At 42.0% G+C, this 17,786-nt stretch overlaps 1 protein-coding gene across 2 annotated transcripts in view; it reads left to right on the top strand.

Moving 5' to 3' along the window:
- The window catches only part of usp24 (ubiquitin specific peptidase 24), a 37,572-nt gene extending 21,592 nt beyond the window's left edge, over nucleotides 1–15,980 (top strand). For both annotated transcript variants that reach the window (XM_051947699.1, XM_022192696.2), the window contains exons 39-66: nucleotides 57–248; nucleotides 342–456; nucleotides 630–774; nucleotides 877–996; nucleotides 1,117–1,242; nucleotides 2,330–2,428; nucleotides 2,511–2,593; nucleotides 2,679–2,820; nucleotides 2,907–3,026; nucleotides 3,159–3,373; nucleotides 4,720–4,844; nucleotides 4,930–5,071; nucleotides 5,763–5,913; nucleotides 6,041–6,136; nucleotides 6,815–6,918; nucleotides 7,004–7,117; nucleotides 8,207–8,414; nucleotides 8,501–8,590; nucleotides 9,735–9,837; nucleotides 9,941–10,059; nucleotides 10,156–10,269; nucleotides 10,363–10,428; nucleotides 10,541–10,607; nucleotides 10,742–10,820; nucleotides 10,951–11,026; nucleotides 12,265–12,351; nucleotides 12,604–12,714; nucleotides 13,152–15,980. In XM_051947699.1, the coding sequence (XP_051803659.1) occupies nucleotides 57–248; nucleotides 342–456; nucleotides 630–774; nucleotides 877–996; nucleotides 1,117–1,242; nucleotides 2,330–2,428; nucleotides 2,511–2,593; nucleotides 2,679–2,820; nucleotides 2,907–3,026; nucleotides 3,159–3,373; nucleotides 4,720–4,844; nucleotides 4,930–5,071; nucleotides 5,763–5,913; nucleotides 6,041–6,136; nucleotides 6,815–6,918; nucleotides 7,004–7,117; nucleotides 8,207–8,414; nucleotides 8,501–8,590; nucleotides 9,735–9,837; nucleotides 9,941–10,059; nucleotides 10,156–10,269; nucleotides 10,363–10,428; nucleotides 10,541–10,607; nucleotides 10,742–10,820; nucleotides 10,951–11,026; nucleotides 12,265–12,351; nucleotides 12,604–12,714; nucleotides 13,152–13,214 (3,272 nt within the window). In that variant the 3' untranslated portion in view covers nucleotides 13,215–15,980. The remainder of the gene's footprint in view (nucleotides 1–56; nucleotides 249–341; nucleotides 457–629; nucleotides 775–876; nucleotides 997–1,116; nucleotides 1,243–2,329; nucleotides 2,429–2,510; nucleotides 2,594–2,678; nucleotides 2,821–2,906; nucleotides 3,027–3,158; nucleotides 3,374–4,719; nucleotides 4,845–4,929; nucleotides 5,072–5,762; nucleotides 5,914–6,040; nucleotides 6,137–6,814; nucleotides 6,919–7,003; nucleotides 7,118–8,206; nucleotides 8,415–8,500; nucleotides 8,591–9,734; nucleotides 9,838–9,940; nucleotides 10,060–10,155; nucleotides 10,270–10,362; nucleotides 10,429–10,540; nucleotides 10,608–10,741; nucleotides 10,821–10,950; nucleotides 11,027–12,264; nucleotides 12,352–12,603; nucleotides 12,715–13,151) is intronic.
- Nucleotides 15,981–17,786: the final 1,806 nt, after the last annotated feature.

Here is a 17,786-nt window from a genome sequence, read left to right as displayed (position 1 = left end):
GCTTACTTTTCCCCTCTCTTGTATCTCTGTCTCTCCACCAACCTGACCTCCTCCAGCGTCAGAGATGGAGGTTTTAAAAGTGAGTGCAGCCACCATGCTGGAGGATGAGATCTCTTGGCTCGACAACTTTGAGCCCAGCTGGAGCTCTGAGATGGAGACCAGCGAGGCGGATAACATCCTCCTGGCAGGGCACCTCAGACTCATCAAGACGCTGCTGTCACTCTGTGGCAACGAGAAAGAGCATCTCGGTGAGCACATACATGCGTGCACATACACACCTGTTTTTGGGAAGTTTATTAAGGACACAACTGTAATGTGACTTCATGTAACGCTTTCCACAGGTCCATCCCTCATCCAGCAGCTGTTGGATGACTTCCTGTTTCGAGCCTCTCGTATCATCATCAACAGTTCCAACCCTACTCCTTCCCCGGCTCCCAGCCACGACTTCCACCCAAAGTACAAATCTCATTCCCATTTGTTTTTAATGTCTCTTTTCCTATCTTAATATTTAGTCATAGTAATTTGCTTATGGCGTTGCTTGTGAAAGTTTTTTTTATTTTTTGGAAAAAGCTCTGTATGTTTCTAGTTGGTGTTGATAGTAGTGCTTAATCATCTGCCTGTCTGGTCAGGTGCAGCACGGCCAGCAGCAGACTGGCAGCCTACGAGGTGCTGGTGATGCTGGCAGACAGCTCTCTCCCAAACCTGCGGCTCATCACCAGAGAGTTAATGTCCATGCACCACCAGTCAGATCCTTCCCTCTGCAAGGAGTTCGATGTAAGACACTGATACAGTAATGTTCAACAAAATAGTGTGTGTTGTTACATATTGTTTGATTGTGATTTTGCCCATGCAAGTAACTCTGTTTCTCTCTGTCAGTATCTTCCCCCTGTAGAGAGCCGGTCAGTCTCAGGTTTTGTTGGACTGAAGAACGGTGGAGCCACATGTTACATGAACGCTGTGTTCCAGCAACTTTATATGCAGCCTGGCCTGCCAGAGGTACACACTTTATCTGTTTACCTGATGTGCTCACCAGAGGGCATCTGCTCACTGAGTGCAGTCTTTGTTTTGAATGGTGAAACCAGTTTCAGTGACTGCAGTGCCTGTGTTTGTTTTTAGGCTTTCCTGTCCATTGAGGACGACACAGACCAGCCAGAGGAGAGTGTCTTCTATCAGGTCCAGTCTTTGTTTGGCCACCTGATGGAGAGCAAACTGCAGTACTACGTACCTGAGAACTTCTGGAAGGTAACCGACACTTCACACATAAATCAACTATAACATACCAAAGACTGAATTGAGAAGTTTGCTCTAATGATAATTGCACTCAGGCTTCTAGTTTGAAAGTGTTACGCGAAAGTGTGGGGAGCATGAGTAAGTTTCCAATTTAAGGTTTATGAAGATAAAAAAACAATTTGTGAGTGACTTTTCTCTTTGAGAGTGTTGATAATTGGGTAAGTTGTGTTGTCTGTTCTCTTCACTCACAAACTTCCTCAAATACATTTGTCATTCTTGGTGAAGTTTCTCACTCTTTTAGTAGCAAAATCAGTACATGAATCACCTAATTAACGAGTAGAAGGTGACATGACATACTTTTTAGATACGTTCCTAATACAGCTGTGAATCCTGCACGCGTAAGTCATCCATCTGCATAAACTGTTTTCTGCAATTTAAAGACATGAATCTGATCACAGGTTCACAACCTGCCAGTATTCCTCAGTGGCACATAAGTGAACATGATGATATGGTAGCATTATGCTGAAGTAGGCCCATTTTAATTCTCCGTTTTTTAATTTCCACTTGAATTTTTTCCCTCTGTTGCAGTATAAGACTAATTCAGCCTGTAGTTGCCGCAACAAAAGACTTATCTGCTAACTTGTACCTAACAAGAAAATAAAGCTTAAAATATGTTTACATTTTAGAGAATTCAATTCACATTTTTCTTAATAGTGATGTATGATTTCAAAGCTAGTTTTGCCATATTCTCTATGGCTCTTTTCAGAATGTGCTATCAACAGGCAATATCATAGATTTACCTTTAATTACTGTGCCTAGCAGCATCACATGCAGCTAAGTGTCCACTGAGGAGCCTAAAAGGCCTCTTAAATGATCACCACCCATCAAAACAATCTCAACAGTGCACTGCCTTGGGTCCCCAGCAATTAACCAAGTTTAAAGTAAATTGGATTTGAGGTTCTTGACACAAGCAAAACAAACCAAAACACACAAATATATCACAGATACAGATTGATTCATGTATAAATGATATTCTAACATTTAAAGCTCATTCTATCCGATCCAGTGAAAAAGCGCAATATGATTGTGTGTGTTGCAGATCTTCAAGATGTGGAACAAAGAGCTGTATGTAAGAGAACAGCAGGATGCTTATGAGTTCTTCACCAGCCTGGTGGACCAGCTTGATGAGCATCTAAAGGTATAAAACACACAAATTAAAATAAAAAACACACTGGTCAGGTTTTGGCAAGATGATAATTGACAAAATGTCTTTCCACCAGAAAATGGGTCGAGAACAGATCTTCAAAAACACATTTCAGGGAATTTTCTCCGACCAGAAGATTTGTAAAGATTGCCCTCACCGGTGAGCCACGAGTATTACTTTCCCCAGTTTCACTAATTTTTTTTCATCACATCTGATAGTTGACTGTTGACCTTTTCTTATACAGATATGAGCGCGAAGAGACATTCATGGCGCTGAACCTTGGAGTAACGTCCTGTCAGAGTTTAGAGATTTCGCTGGACCAGTTTGTCAGAGGAGAGGTGCTAGAGGGCAGCAACGCCTACTATTGTGAGAAATGCAAGGAGAAGGTCTGTATGCTGCCCCGTCTGTTTATATATTCTACTTCACTGCCATCCTCTTTACTTATCAGTGTGTGTTTTTGTTCATCTGACAGCGGACCACAGTGAAGCGGACGTGTATCAAATCCCTCCCCAGCGTTCTCTGTATTCACCTCATGCGCTTCGGCTTCGACTGGGAAAGCGGACGCTCCATCAAATATGATGAGCAGATTAGAGTATGAAGCATATCTAATCCAACATCACATACTTCTACTTAATAGAACATGCCTCCTGATTTTTATTACAGCACCCCTAATCCCTGAATTGAATCATAAATCTGATTTATTTTAAATCTGTATTATTTTTAGTTTCCCTGGGTGTTGAACATGGAGCCCTACACCGTCTCTGGAATGGCTCGTCAAGACTGCAGTGGAGAGGGAGGCGAAGGGAGAGGTGATGGGACCTCAGGAGGGTCACCCAGGAAGAAAGTCACCATTTCTGAGAACTATGAGCTCGTGGGAGTGGTTGTCCACAGTGGTCAGGCGCATGCCGGACACTACTACTCCTTCATTAAAGACAGACGGTAAGAGACACTGGAGTCAGTAATTCCTCCTCATATATACGAGTCATTTTCTCAGCAAGTCAGAAACATGTTCGGTTTTCAATGCCACAACTACATCTTACAAAATTCTCTGTCTGTTTCCTGCCATCGTTTCTGCTGTACGTGAGATGTACATAACCAGCGATGAGCGGAGCACGTTGATCTGTTGGTTCAGTTTTCAGGCAAAATTCAAAAGACCTCCTTGGGGCACATGAATGCAGCATCAGACTTTGTGTGGGCTCCTGGTTTAGTTTGTAAGCGTCTCCAGATGTCTGGCTCTGGAAGCCAGGAATGCTCGCTGGAGAAGTGGAACTTAAAGAGACCACAGAAACTAGTATTTGGCACCCTGCTCTCGCTCACTCGTTTGTTCCTATCCCCACTTAAGATTACAACAAAGAAAGTTTGTTCTCAGACTGCTGCAGGAAATTAGACACATTCTGGAGCTGCTGCTTCTTCGTCAGTTATCCTTTGTTTCTGGTAGAAAGATCTGTGTGGGGCTTAAACTCTAGACAGCGACGATAAGAATAATCAGCAGACATTCTGGATGAGCACTGTCCTTCATTAATGAGTCTGTCATATTCCACAGCTTAGCAGAGTAGAAATCGTGTAAATTTTTTGACTGTTGGTAACCTGGTGTGGATTTTTCATTCAGATAAAATACATTATAATGATAACAAATGAGACAACATTTCTGAACTTTCTGAACATTTAACTAACACTGTTGCATTGTCTCTTTTGGCGTACGCAGATCCACACTGTCTGCATTGCACTAAAATGTATCGATTAGATAAATATCAGGTAATCAAAAAGTAGCTTATGAGTGAAAATACCACTTTAGTGTACTTTAAAACAACATTAATCAGCAGATAGTAGCCTATCCTCTTACTGGTCTGGTAGGTGTACTGACATCTGACATGTTAAATGTGGCTCTGTTGTGGTTCTTTTTACTTATTTATCTTAGCTAATCCGTCTTTGTTCATCTGCTAGCACTATATATCTCTGTGCATTTGCTAATTTCTGATTCTACCATGCACTTGGTGTACTCAGACACCTGTTTGGAAAAGTTCCCCGCTAATTTTAGACTGTTTACTAGCCACATGAGCCAGCAATCAGCCACTGCCGATTATCTCAAAATGGCATTCAGCTCACTTATTTTGCAGATTTTAACAGATTTATCAGTCTTATCTCGAGTTACTGTTTTCTGTTGTGTGTCTGCTTGTGAGCTTTTGTAGTTTGTGTTGTTGGTTAAGTTTGTGCTGAGGTAAATTTGAAATGAACTTGATTTTTTCAGACTCCTCCTTTACCGTATTTCTGTATTGGTCCTACAGCGGCAGTGCTCGTGGACGTTGGTACAAGTTCAATGACAACGTGGTGGAGGAGTTTGATATGAACGATGAAACTCTGGAGTACGAGTGCTTCGGTGGGGAGTACCGTCCCAAAGTTTATGACCAATGTAAGCAAGACAAACACTGAAACTTGTGTTTTAATGAATTCTTAAGGCACACATTTTAGTAACATTGCTTTCTGTGTCTTTGCAGCCAACCCATACCCTGATGTGCGGAGGAGGTACTGGAATGCATACATGCTGTTTTATCAGAAGATCAGTGACCAGAACTCACCTGTCCTGCCCAAGAAAAGCAGAGTCAGCATTATGAGGCAGGAAGCTGAGGATCTTACACTGTGAGTCAGATTCACACATACAAGGGGTCCTCGACTTATGTCAGAGTTCCGTTCCTACGGTCGGATGTAAGTCTATTTTCGCCGTAAGTCAGAACTCCAGTGAAAATGTAAACAAATCCGTTACGTGCATCATGATATCCATCAGTTTATATATTTATACAACTGCAGTAACGAAACAGTCATTAACTCACACTGAAACCCAACGTGGTTGGAAAATACCCGCGAAAATGTAAACTGTAACTCTGACTTGGGAGCCATAATGAAGTTAGCGAATGTAGGACATCCGATGTGGGGACAAACAAAGCTGTCTTATAGTGCTGTGTGACTACAGTAGATACAATATTCATCCGCTCCGCTCGCGTGTGACGACGTATGCGTCCGCTCCACTCATCCTCTAGTTCCACTGAACCAGTTCCAACGTAGCGATAAAACGCCGTACGTTAAACCAAAGATTGGCCAATAATCAGTTCCAACGTAACGGTGAAGCGACGTAAGTCTGAGGACCTCCTCTTATCTCAAAAACATTTTCATCACATCATGAATAATGCATCACTCATATTTTCCCAGCAGACAGAAAAAAAAATGTGAATCTGATGTTTTAGAAGCAGTTTAATGCATTGCACAGCATTTTTGTTTACATGAACACTGTCACAAAATCAGCTAATAAACTCTTCACATTTATGTTTCCCAGGTCTGCACCGTCCTCCCCTGATGTTTCCCCTCAGTCCTCTCCTCGCCCCCCAAGAGCCAACAACGACCGCCTCACCCTCCTCACCCGCCTGGTCCGTAAGGGAGAGAAGAAGGGCCTGTTTGTAGAGAAGATGCCCGCCAGCATCTATCAGGTATAGTAGCACAGAGCTGGCTGTGTAACATGGATGCTGTTAGTAGACATAGTTTACTTTTTAGCAGCTCAACATTTGATCTGTTAGTTTGAGGGAGAATCATTAAGACTCTGTGTGTTGTGTGCAGATCGTGAGAGATGAGAATCTGAAGTTCATGAGGAACAGAGACGTCTACAACAGCGACTACTTCAACTTCACCCTCTCCCTGGCCTCAGTCAACGCAGTATGTGTCTTTGTTGGTTTCTCTAATTACATAGAACTATGTACTAGAACGCCACAGCAATAATAAGCTTCATTTATATACCGTGTGTTTTAATCATAAGACATGAAAATTCCTCCTCTCAGGTTTCAAGAAACAAATATTTTCTTCCTCATTGTCAGCATGTTTTTACCTTTTTGTGCAATACTTCTTAAAATAGATGCACATAGAATCTGTGATTTTTTTTTCTCGAATTTAAATATTTCTTGCTTACAAAACTTAGCTTTGCTCAGTAACTGTTTACTTACAGAAATCAAAATGATTGTACAGTTTCACAAAAAAATTTTCATTCTCTTGATTTTGCTGTTAACTTTGTTGGTGTATTTAGTGACCGTTATGACTGTGTTGTATCTTGTTTTCTGACCAGAACTGTCTGTTTTTTGTCAGCTTTTACTTTGTCTTATGAATACGTGAAACTCACAAATATTGTTAGTGTTGTGAGAGTAGTGTTGATATAGTATAAAAACACTACACTGGAACTCTCACTCATACTTTATATGTTATAACAAATACATATAATACTCCTATTTCCTGGAAAATGATGTCTATTCACATAAAACGTGAATTCACCACTATAAATTGTACATAAACCAAATATTGTGCAATATGATCACTGATAAAGGTTTGTAAATCATTTTCCAGACAAAGCTGAAGCATCCAGACTACCAGCCAATGGCCAAAGAGAGTCTCCAGCTGGCTGTTCACTTCCTCTTCCACACCTACCTGCACACTAAAAAGAAACTCCGGTAAGCACAAGTCATGTTTATTTACATATGTCAGGTTTGAACATCTCTTACGAGGAGCAACATTATATCTGTATTTTGTGTGCAGCGTGGACACAGAGGAATGGATGGCGACGGTGGAGGTGTTGCTGTCTAAGAGCAGTGAGGCGTGTCAGTGGATGGTGCAGTACTTGGTGGGACCAGAGGGACGAGAAATCACCCGGTCAGTACTCATGAGAGAGCTGCTTAACTCACCGAGCTGCCAGCTTATGTTTTCTCACCCGATGTGATACATATAATGATGTGGGTGAGCGTTTTCTATCCACCTGCTGCAGAAATGGTTTCTCTAAGCTTTTTTACATGGTGTGTTAGTGATACTGCTGCTACTTGAAAGGCACAAATGCCATCAGAGCACAATCACTTCAGTTCTGTGCAGCCTGTGAAACATCAAGCATGGATAATACTGTGCTTTTGAAAGGGCGATTTTTGCCGGGACTTGGCCCGGGTTTAATCACTGCAGCATTTTTGTAGCTGTCCTAGTGATATGCGATACTACAGACTTGGCAGCTCCCAGCACTGCTCTCTCATTCTAATCAATGCAACTCTCAAGCCAGGGTCAAATAATTCCACCCTGATAATGCAGCTCGAATCGCTCAAGCTCTCTATGGCTTTCTGTGAAATACGCGTACTCACTTACTTGAACTTTAACTGACAGTGGAACAGCATCTCTAACATGGTTTGATAGCGCAAACACTCCATCTGAGCCTCTGGAGTGCTCTTGGAGCGTGCTTACAGAATTACATCAGCACTTACAGCAAGGCTATTAAAAACACCTGTGTGCTCACCGACTGCATGCCGACTGGCTGCAATAGCTGGTCAGTTTCAGGAATGTGAGCATTTAGAGCCAGAGGATAGTTTCCCAAAGCAAGTGATTTTAAGAAAGGTGTTGCCTTACACTACTCTGTTAAAGCATGGGGTGATTGTGTGGTCCTCAGATGTGATTGGTTGTTAAACATCAGACGTCTTGGCAACACCCGACACACCCCTTCACACACGACACACCCCTTATAGCAGAGAGGAGGTACAGAGTGTCACTTATCGGTGTGTCTCAAGGCTACAGTGATTTCTTTTTTTTTTTCTGTAGAAAGAGTACAACAAAACGTTTCTAGCACATGAAGTTTTTTAGATTGCTTGTCAGCTTTCTCACAAAATACAGAGTGTGTTTATCCCAAATGCGACAGTTTATTTCCACACAGGTTCAGTTCCCTTCACTGGAGCGCTTATGTTGATTATTTTGACCTCTTCTCCGCAGGGTTTGTCTGTTGGAGTGCAGCATAAGGGAGGTGAGGGTGGTGGTGGCATCCATCCTGGAAAAGACTCTGGAGAGCGCGCTTCACTTCGGAGACCCGGGATTGGACAATTTGACTGACACCCTGCTCTCCTTATTGGACAAAGACGTCTCTGAGAATGTGAAAAACTGTGCGCAGTACTTTAGCCTCTTCAGCAACTTCGCTCAGAGGGTAAATCTTCACTTCTTAGTGTTTAAAGTACAAATTGTTCAGTTAAATAGTGCTCTGAGTGATTTGTGTTTGGTTCCCTCTCTCAGGGTTGCGGTCCTTGTCAGTTGTTGTTAAAACACTCAGCTTATCGTCGGATGCTCATCTTCCTGTTGGGACCCAACAGGCAGAACAACCAGGTACAACTGAACAGGATAACAAAACACAGCAATGCTTTCTAGTTTCACCACTCAGATGTTTTATTCAAACTTTATTAATTCTGCTTTTGTAAATTTTGGTAGTTCCACCAATATTATTCAATATCAGGGGTTCTCCATTCCAGTTTCAATACCATTATATTAAAAAAACAATAAAGTGAATATATATCAACATCAACTCTTTCATTCATTAAAAGGGAAACAATCAACTGTTAGGTGTCATAGTATTTCTACTGCAGTGCCCAGCTGCCTAATACTTATATTACATCAGAAAAAAAACAGTAGAATGTAGCCTTTAAGGATTTATTTAGGTTTTTTCATATATTCTGAGCCTCTGTAAAGTTTCAGATAAACTTGACTGTGCTGCATCGGCCTCTTTTGATCAACATCCTCCTCATGTGGAAAGATCATTAGGGAACCTGCAGAGATGGCTGCACACAGCGTGTTGGCACTCACACATAGTAATATGTTGTCAGCTTTCACTCTAATTATCTACAGCACCCAGCTCACATTCTGACCTGTTGCCACATTAGCCTTAACAAGCTTTGCCAGCAATGTACATTGAGCACCGCTACAACAGTTGTAGCTGTCACAGTTTGCAAACACTCACATTTCAAGGTGTAAACATTGTGATGAGATGCTCTTATTATAAAGTCACAACTAAAAGGGTTATATTATGAATTCTGTGCACATATCTGGATGTCTGTCCTTGAGCTGCTCAGATAAGTTTGAGGTGTCTCCTTGCTTTCTTACAAATGTGACGCTGTTTAAATTCTGGCTATTGGTCGACTAAACCAGGTCCCTGATCATAGACTGAAACACACAATAACATCATACATGACTTTTGAGGTGTTTTATTTCCACAAGTCGTTGTGGAAATGTTGCTCAAAATGAGAAAATCTCTGAGTCTAACTAGAATAACAGCAGTACTTTTAGCACTTTTAATACAATAAGAACAGGCGTATTTTCAGAACATGATCGATTCTCAAAAAACATCCAGAAATTATTAAAGTACAAATGTCATTTTGGATTGCTTGCCTCAGAACAGACTTTGAGTATAATCTGTGTTCCAAAAAAAGTAAATGTCTCTGAGTCTGGTTAAGTTTCCTGTGTGTGTCTGTTACAGAACCGACGGTGGAGTCCAGCTCAGGCTCGAGAGTTTCTTCACCTCCACAGCACTCTGGCCCTCATCACTCTGCATTCTGACCTCGGCCCCCAGCGGACACAGGGTGAGATACTGGAATCTGTTTCTCACACCGGATAGTTGCTTTTAATACACTCGGCTTTCGCTTGTCTGATTCTAGTTCATTTGTCCCCTGTTTTGCTGCGTAGCTCCAGGAGGGTTTAAGCTTCGTGTGAGCAGCGTCCCGTCCTCAACGCCACTCCTCCCGCTACATGCAGACATCCTGGCCTCACTCTTCACTCCAGAAGGACAGCCTTACCTTCTCGAGGTGATGTTCAAGCCATTTTTTATTATTATTCAATCCTTAGCGGCTCAGAAGCTCTTTGACTAATGCTCTCCCTTCTCCACTGTGAATATCTACCAGGTGATGTTTGCCATGCGTGAGCTGTCAGGGCCCCTCTCTCTCCTGATAGAAATGGTGACCTACTGCTCGTACTGTAATGAGCCCTTCTCCCTGGGAGTGCTGCAGTTACTCAAGGTAAGAAAACTTAAAAAAAAAAAACAGCTGTCACACTTTCAGCCAACAGTAAAAATGTTTTTAACACGCTCTGAATGCTTTTGTGTGTCACAGGCCCAGCTGGAAACGGCTCCACCTCATGAACTGAAGAACATTTTTCAGATGCTGCAGGAGCTACTAGTGAGTAGTCGTCACCGTCCCTTTATCTGTTGAGCTATCAAATTGCAATATATAATGTATGATTACTTTTAGCTTTGAGCACTGCTAAATAAAGTAAAATCTTTTACTTCAGGTTGTGGAAGATCCTCTGCAATCCCAGAGACTGAAGTACGCTTTTGAGTCAGAGAAAGGCCTGTTAGGTACGTCCTTGGTTTTATTGTTTTGTACTTTCTACCTACAGCTGGCACAACGGTAGATTAAAACAAAATGCGAATAAAAAGCCTTTCAACTCCTGCACAGTCAGAAATACTAAGACAGCCATTTCTCCTCACAGCTCTGATGCACCAGAGCAACAACGTGGACAGTCGACGCTGCTACCAGTGTGTAAAGTTCCTCGTCACATTAGCTCAAAAGTGAGTATATCGAAGGTTCAGAGGTCAAGATTGCGCAGGAAGATAAACTTTATCATGGGCAGTTGTTCATCACTTTCTGACAGATTAAGTGAGCGTCATAATTCTGACTCTCCTTTCATTTCCCCACCAGGTGTCCTCCAGCCAAGGATTACTTCAAGGACTTGTCTGGTCACTGGAGCTGGGCAGTGCAGTGGCTGCAGAAAAAGGTGAGCTCATAAAATACTGCATGACCACATATATCAGGACTTTCTTTGTCAAGTTGTGAGAGGCATTTTGGTAGTTGTTTTGCTTCTGTAAAAGCGATAGTAGATAACCGACAGGAAATGAGGGGGTTATAAATTATAAATTTAGCAAAGTTTCCCCATGCTTTAACCCCAACGCAACGGGTTCTATTCTCTGTTTTCTTCTAATCCGATTAACCACAGCCCCTTTTAGATGAACTTCAGTCATTGACATAACATGCTAAGCTCCAAATAATTTTTGATTAAAGGGATTTTTACCTAAATGCTGTTTAAAACAGATCATCATAGAAAACTTTTATTGGTACAATAATTTTCATACAGTTAAAATGTCATTGTTTAGCCTTGTTTCATCAAGTTTGCATAAATAAGACCAGCACTAGTAGCAAATAAATTTAGCAGATTACCTATTTAAACTATCTATTGAAACTTTTTCAACAAATTTGTGATGACTTTATGCTAAATATCGAAACCGTTACTTTTAACTCACTTCAGCCAGCTGTTTCAACTTTATATACAATTCTTTTTGGTGAACTTTAGTCAATTATTTCAACTTTTCATACATTACTTGTAGCTAACTTTAACTAACTATTTATTGGTGATTATTCATTACCTTCAGCCAACTTAAGCAAACTACTTCACCTTTTTGTCTGTTACTAACTTTGACCAACTACTTCAACCTTGTTTCTAGCTCACCTTAGCTAAGATATTCAACTACTTATCTATTAAATTTTGCTTAATTTAGTAAACTGTTTTGAGTGTTTATCTGTTTCTTTTAGCTAACTTTAGCTAACCATTTCAGAGATTTGTCTTGCTTTTACTTTTAGCCAGATTAAGCTAACTGTTTAAACACTTTATTAATTACCTTTAGCCAACTTTTTACCTTTTCAGCTTTTTACCCAGTACTTTTCACTAGCTTTGGCTAAATATTTTGACCATTTAACTTCTCTACTTGCCTGCTAACTATAGTTTCTAAGCACTCTTACTGGCAGGATATGTTGTTCATAGATCAGTCACTGTGTTTTTGAAATCAAGGTCTATATTTTATATTACTAGTCAGCAGTATTTACACTTATGTCCAGGCTCAAGCACTTCTTGGTTGGAAGTAAGAGCCCCATTATGAACCAGGACACACACAACACTGAGATTAAATTCTCTAAATGATCCTATATGTTCATCGTGAATCATTTTCTTTCTGCCCTCAGATGACAGAACATTACTGGACTCCACAGAGCAATGTTTCCAATGAGACTTCCACCAATAAAACCTTCCAGCGCACTATCTCTGCACAGGTACACACATGCACCGAAATACTGTGTATCAGCGTGATGTGACCCTCTCCTGTTCCACCACTGTGATACAAATGTACTGACTTACACTTGCTGTTTATTTTTCTCCTCTGCTATCAGCCAAACTCACTTCTGTTTGTGTGTGTGTGTGTGTGTGTGTGTGTGTGTGTGTGTGTGTGTGTGTGTGTGTGTGTGTGTGTGTGTGTGTGTGTGTGTGTGTGTGTGTGTGTGTGTGTGTGTGTGTGATCTCTGCAGGATACCTTGGCCTATGCCACAGCATTGTTAAATGAGAAGGAGCAGTCTGGCAGCAGTAATGGCTCAGACGGCAGCCCGGCAAATGAAAACGCCGACCGCAGCCTCCGACAGGTAGCTATCAACTACACAACGCCGCTAGCTGCTTAGATCAGTGGAGCTCTGATGTGACGCTCGGTGTCGCAGCAGCAGCTCGCTCTCATCTCACACAGCCAAAAACAGAAGAATAGAGCAGAAATGGATCATCTCCCTGTGCTTCTGTCAAAAGCTGTAAAGGCAGTTTGCTACCTCCCACGGTTGTTATTAGCAGTGGATTTGAAGCCGCTCCATTCTTCTCTGGATCCTGCTGTGCTTGTCAAGATTGCCCACACAACACAAGATTGTCAGACTTTTTTCTGGCACTACAGATAATGAGTGTGTTGCATAGAAATTATAATCCTGCTGTGGCTCCCCAGCACAGGGATGTTTCAGCATGATTTGTCCCCCCCCCCTCACAAAAACACCTCATTTATCTGTTCTCTTATTTAATATTCACTTCATCTCTGCCACAGGGGTCGGAGTCTCCCATGATGCTCGGCGATTCAAAGAGCGATCTGGAAGACGTAGACTCCTAGCTCCTCCGAGCAGCGGGATTCCTCCGAAGGAGAGGCAGCACAGCTCCGGGCAGTCAATTGAAAGGGCTGCACTTCACCTCTGATTGGTCCGGACATTTGGGACTCCACAGCAAGCCAATCAGAACACTTTGTCTCTCGGTCGCTACGGCAACGAAGGAGCTATGAATAAATCATGAATTACTTCCTTTCAGACCAGCCAAGGCGATGATGGAGATGCATTATCATTAAGGGCAGCAGAGTTGATGAGGGTTGGGAAGTGCAAATAACCTTCCACAATCACGGATGACTTCAGTTTATCCTTTTATTCATTCATTCACTCAGAATGACAGCGAAGGTGGAGGATGGGTTTGGGTTGTGTTTTAACAATTTTCTGCTCATATTTGCCAATGTATCTACATAGACATATTCATATTGTAAAGATTTGTTCCATAGATGTAATTTCCAGTGTAAGATAATATTTTAAAGTCTCCTGTGCTCTTCTCCACGACCACGCAAAATCGCGGGAGGCCACGTTAGCCGCTCTAGAGGGACTTTCAGACCGGTGTGTGCGCTTGTACGATAAACACCTCCACACACACACACGAGCACTAGGGAGCGGGGTGGGGTCAAGTATGCACTTTATAGTCCAGCCCAGTCTTATTGTGACGTACAGCAGCACCGGTCGGTTCCTCTAGAGCCCCCTCGCACTCGTGTCCTCCTCTCCTTTTTGCTTTTAACAACTTATTTTTGCAGTGCCACTTATGCAGACACACGCAAGCTCTGATAGCGAGCCGCTCTGCCTGTGACTTGACCTCTGACCCCCCCACACCAGGCGACCACAGTCGTAGCCATGGGGGACGCAGTACGGGGCAGGCGATGTCCTGGAAACGGGACCGATCCGGGCCCCTCAGCAGATCCAAAACAAGCAGTGCCACGGTCAGCACTCTTCCTCCACTACTCCTTTTTGCTGACAGGCAGCCTCGCGTGCTGGATTTTATTCTTTTTCATCGCTGTGTTTTATTTTTTTCTTTTGCCACTTTTCTTTAACTCTGGATGCCGGAGAGGATCTTTAGGGACTCAAGCCTTATGCAAGAAAAGCTGATCTCGAAGCGCACGGATCAGTCATGGTGGGCCGCCAGTGCCGACTGAGGGGGAGCTCAGGAGCATGTTTTATTTTTAGGTGCCAAGGTTTCATACACACACACACACACACACACACACACAGACAAAGAACAACACATTGTAATAGAATTTGTGGGGAAAAAAAACATGCAAGCGTGTGTCATTCATCACTTCACTTCGCTCAAAACACAAAGAACAGGTCCTCACCTCACTGTTACCTCTGCTTTATCACTTTTTTTCCAATGGACTTTTCTTTTTTTTTTTTTGTTTCGCTTTTGTCTACCTTTGAAAACGCACACAGAGGAGCTAAACCCAAATGTAGCTCTAGTGTTCACTGGAGAGCAAACGCCCGTGTGTTACCATCATCCCTAAACCAATCATCGGGAGACTTGAAGTGCCTTAACCTCCCGATCTCCCTCCCCATCGCACGTCCGATGCTGTATCATCACATCTCCGACAAAGCGTGTCAATGTCTGCTCCACCTGTGACGCCGGACCAGTATCTCCTGTGGTCATGTAGTCTCGCTGTAGGGGTGCAACAGGGCTTCTTCATCTCCATTATTCCCCAGACTAATACAGGGAAAACTTCCTCTGTGTGTTGTGACAAAGGCTTGTAGGAATGTAATGTGATTGTGTGTGTGGATGGGGGAGGGCGGGGGTGTAAGTTTTACCCTAACGAAACAGGGTTTAGGCATCAGGACAGGGTTTTGGTGATGGTAAAATGCTGCTTCTTTCCACTGTGTGCTCAAGCGGAGACACTTTGTAGTTACTGATTTATGGTAGTTTAAATGAAGCCACACTTTCGCTCACATGTTGTGGAGGCCTAAGCTAGCTTTGCAGATTGGTTGATGCTACAGGTACGGACCCGTACCCGTAGCGGATACGGGTCCGTATCTGTAGACACTACCTTGCAGATTAGCTCTCAGCTTTAACAGGTCAATGTTTACAGTGTGAGGACCTACAAGGCAATCATGCAGAATGGTTTTCTGTTTAGACTCAACTTGCGATCACACCACCGAGGCTCCTCTGCGTCCTCGCGGCTCGAGGAGAGGGAAGACACTGTTTTAGCCCTTCCACACACCCCCTCCAGCCCCGCCCTCCCCTCCATTACCCTCTCGATCTCACTAGATGTGAATGTCACATCGTGCTCTCCGGCACGTTTGCATGTGTGGCAGCAAGTGGTGGTGAAGTTTGTCTTTTTCTGTGTGACGGAAACAAATCAGCCCCCCGTGTTGTTTGCTGTGTAATTTGGTGTCATTAGCACTTACTGTCACAAACACACGCCCCTTCTCTGAGGCTGATTACGCGCTATCCGAGGGAAGCTGCATGCAGTCTGTGCCAAGATACATGGCCATGGCAACATGAGTTGCATTCAGCCGAGAGTCTCTTAGATTTGTCCCTCTGCTACATCACCCACAACTACTTAAAAATGGTGAAAAAAAAACTTCAAAAACAATCTCTTGTTTTAATCCTGGGATGCAGGGAGGGATGGGTAAGTGCGTGGGGAGGGATTGGCATCTATACGGGTTTTTACTGTCATTCAATTTTGAAGATTCACTTCTGACATCGCAGGATTCTGTAATGCATGTTAAAACTCAGTTTTAATTTGTACATCAGAGTTTGATTAAGGGGAAATTTGATATAAAATAAACTGGAATGCACAACCTTTTGCAAACATTGTTTTTACGTATGACTGCACATTGTCTCGTTGTTCACGACTTTCTAATACAATGCTTTCTGTCACGTTGGTGCACTTTGATTTCTATGTTCACTGCTGCAGGTTTTCTCCTCTCAGCTCCTCATCCTACAGACAGATCCAACATGTGACGTCCCCATAGTGAATTCAACTCCAGCCTCATGCTACAGTTTATATCCTTGGTAAACTAAAGAATCTTTACTGATCGTCAACACCTGTCACGAAGGGTTCTATCAGTTGAACTCCAGTAATATACTGTATGTCTGTTGGCAATCCAAACTTTTGTTTTCCCCATTTGACAGTGTTATGTACAGACATTTATTTGGCATAAATTTTCAGTAGTCTGCCGAGGATACATACCCTCAATGTTTAGGAAATTAATTTTACTGCAGCAGAAAATGACTAGACTTGAATGTCAGAAACGCTACTAATTGATGCAGAAGTTCCTCTTAACCCTCATGTCATCCTGTGGGTGAAAATTTACCCGTTTTAAAGTTTGAAAATGTGGGGAAAAAAAATATTTTCACAGTGAAACTTCTGATGTCCACATTTTCAACATTTTTGGGAAATCTTTGAACATTTTTTGATGGAAAAAAATGTTTCTTCAGAACATTCACAAAAAATGAACCAAAATGCAGCGAATTTCACTGGATTTTGGTTGAATTTTTTTTGTGAATGTTCTTAAAGAAAATATTAGAAGTTTTACTGATATACACCCCGTCAAAGGTTTTAGGACACTTTCTCATTCAAATAAAGTAGAACCTGTCCTACAACTTTTGACAGGGGGTGTATCTCCCAAATTTGGTACAGATATGCAGCACATCAGGCTGAACAAAAAAGTCAGTGACGGCCACATTCCAAACCCAACAGGAAGTGAGCTATTTTGCGTTGAATGTCAGATTTTGCCCATTTTTTCATTTTTTTCGAGAGCGAACTCCTCCGAGGGGGAAACTCCAATTCACCTCAATTTCGGCAAGTACATACAGGAGGCCTTAATGATCCAAAGTTATTAAAAACTTTTTCCAAAGTCAAAGGGCGTGTCCGTGGCGGCCTCTGGAATTTTGATCCTTCGCCATGAAATTTCAAATGCTGTGTAAATGTCCTGAACATGCTCCAATCTGCCTGAAACTTTACATGTATGATCAGAGTCCTTCCCTGATCACGTCCATATGATGAAATGCACCCCCTGTCAAAAGTTGTAGGACAGGTTCTACTTTATTTGAAGGAGACAGTATCCTAAAACTTTTGACAGGGAGTGTGTATGTAATCACTTTATATATTTTTATTATTTTTTGGAAGAATTTTTACTCATTTTTTGAAAATATTTACAATAATTTTCTTGCCAAACGTGGGGGATTTTTAAAAAAATAAAACTTTCAAGGGAAACTTTTAAGGAATTATTGGAATTTTCTTCTTGAAGATTTTGCAAATTTTCAGAAATTTAGGGAATTCTTTTTGCAAAATTTTTGGATTTTTTTCAGACAAGGAAACAATATTTTTTGGTGACTGTAAATGAGGACAACAGGAGGGTTAATATTGCATTTTTTCTTCAGCACTTGATCTTTTTTGACTGTTAAAACTGTCATTATTAATCATGAGCTCATCCAACCGGTAAATCCACTGCCAAAAAAATGCACTTAGATCCATATATATTACAATGTTTTGAATCGTCTGTTTCTTTACATAGATAATGAAATTTCCAGTATAAACAGATACAGAAAAGTCACATTTGTGCGTAAAATTCTACAAAATGCTGGAAATTCTGCCCAAAGACCC

Source organism: Acanthochromis polyacanthus, chromosome 4, assembly GCF_021347895.1.
Source record: "Acanthochromis polyacanthus isolate Apoly-LR-REF ecotype Palm Island chromosome 4, KAUST_Apoly_ChrSc, whole genome shotgun sequence".
Classification (NCBI taxonomy): domain Eukaryota; kingdom Metazoa; phylum Chordata; class Actinopteri; family Pomacentridae; genus Acanthochromis; species Acanthochromis polyacanthus.
The sequence above is the reverse complement of the archived record's forward strand: the minus strand, read 5'-3'. Positions and strand labels throughout refer to the sequence as shown.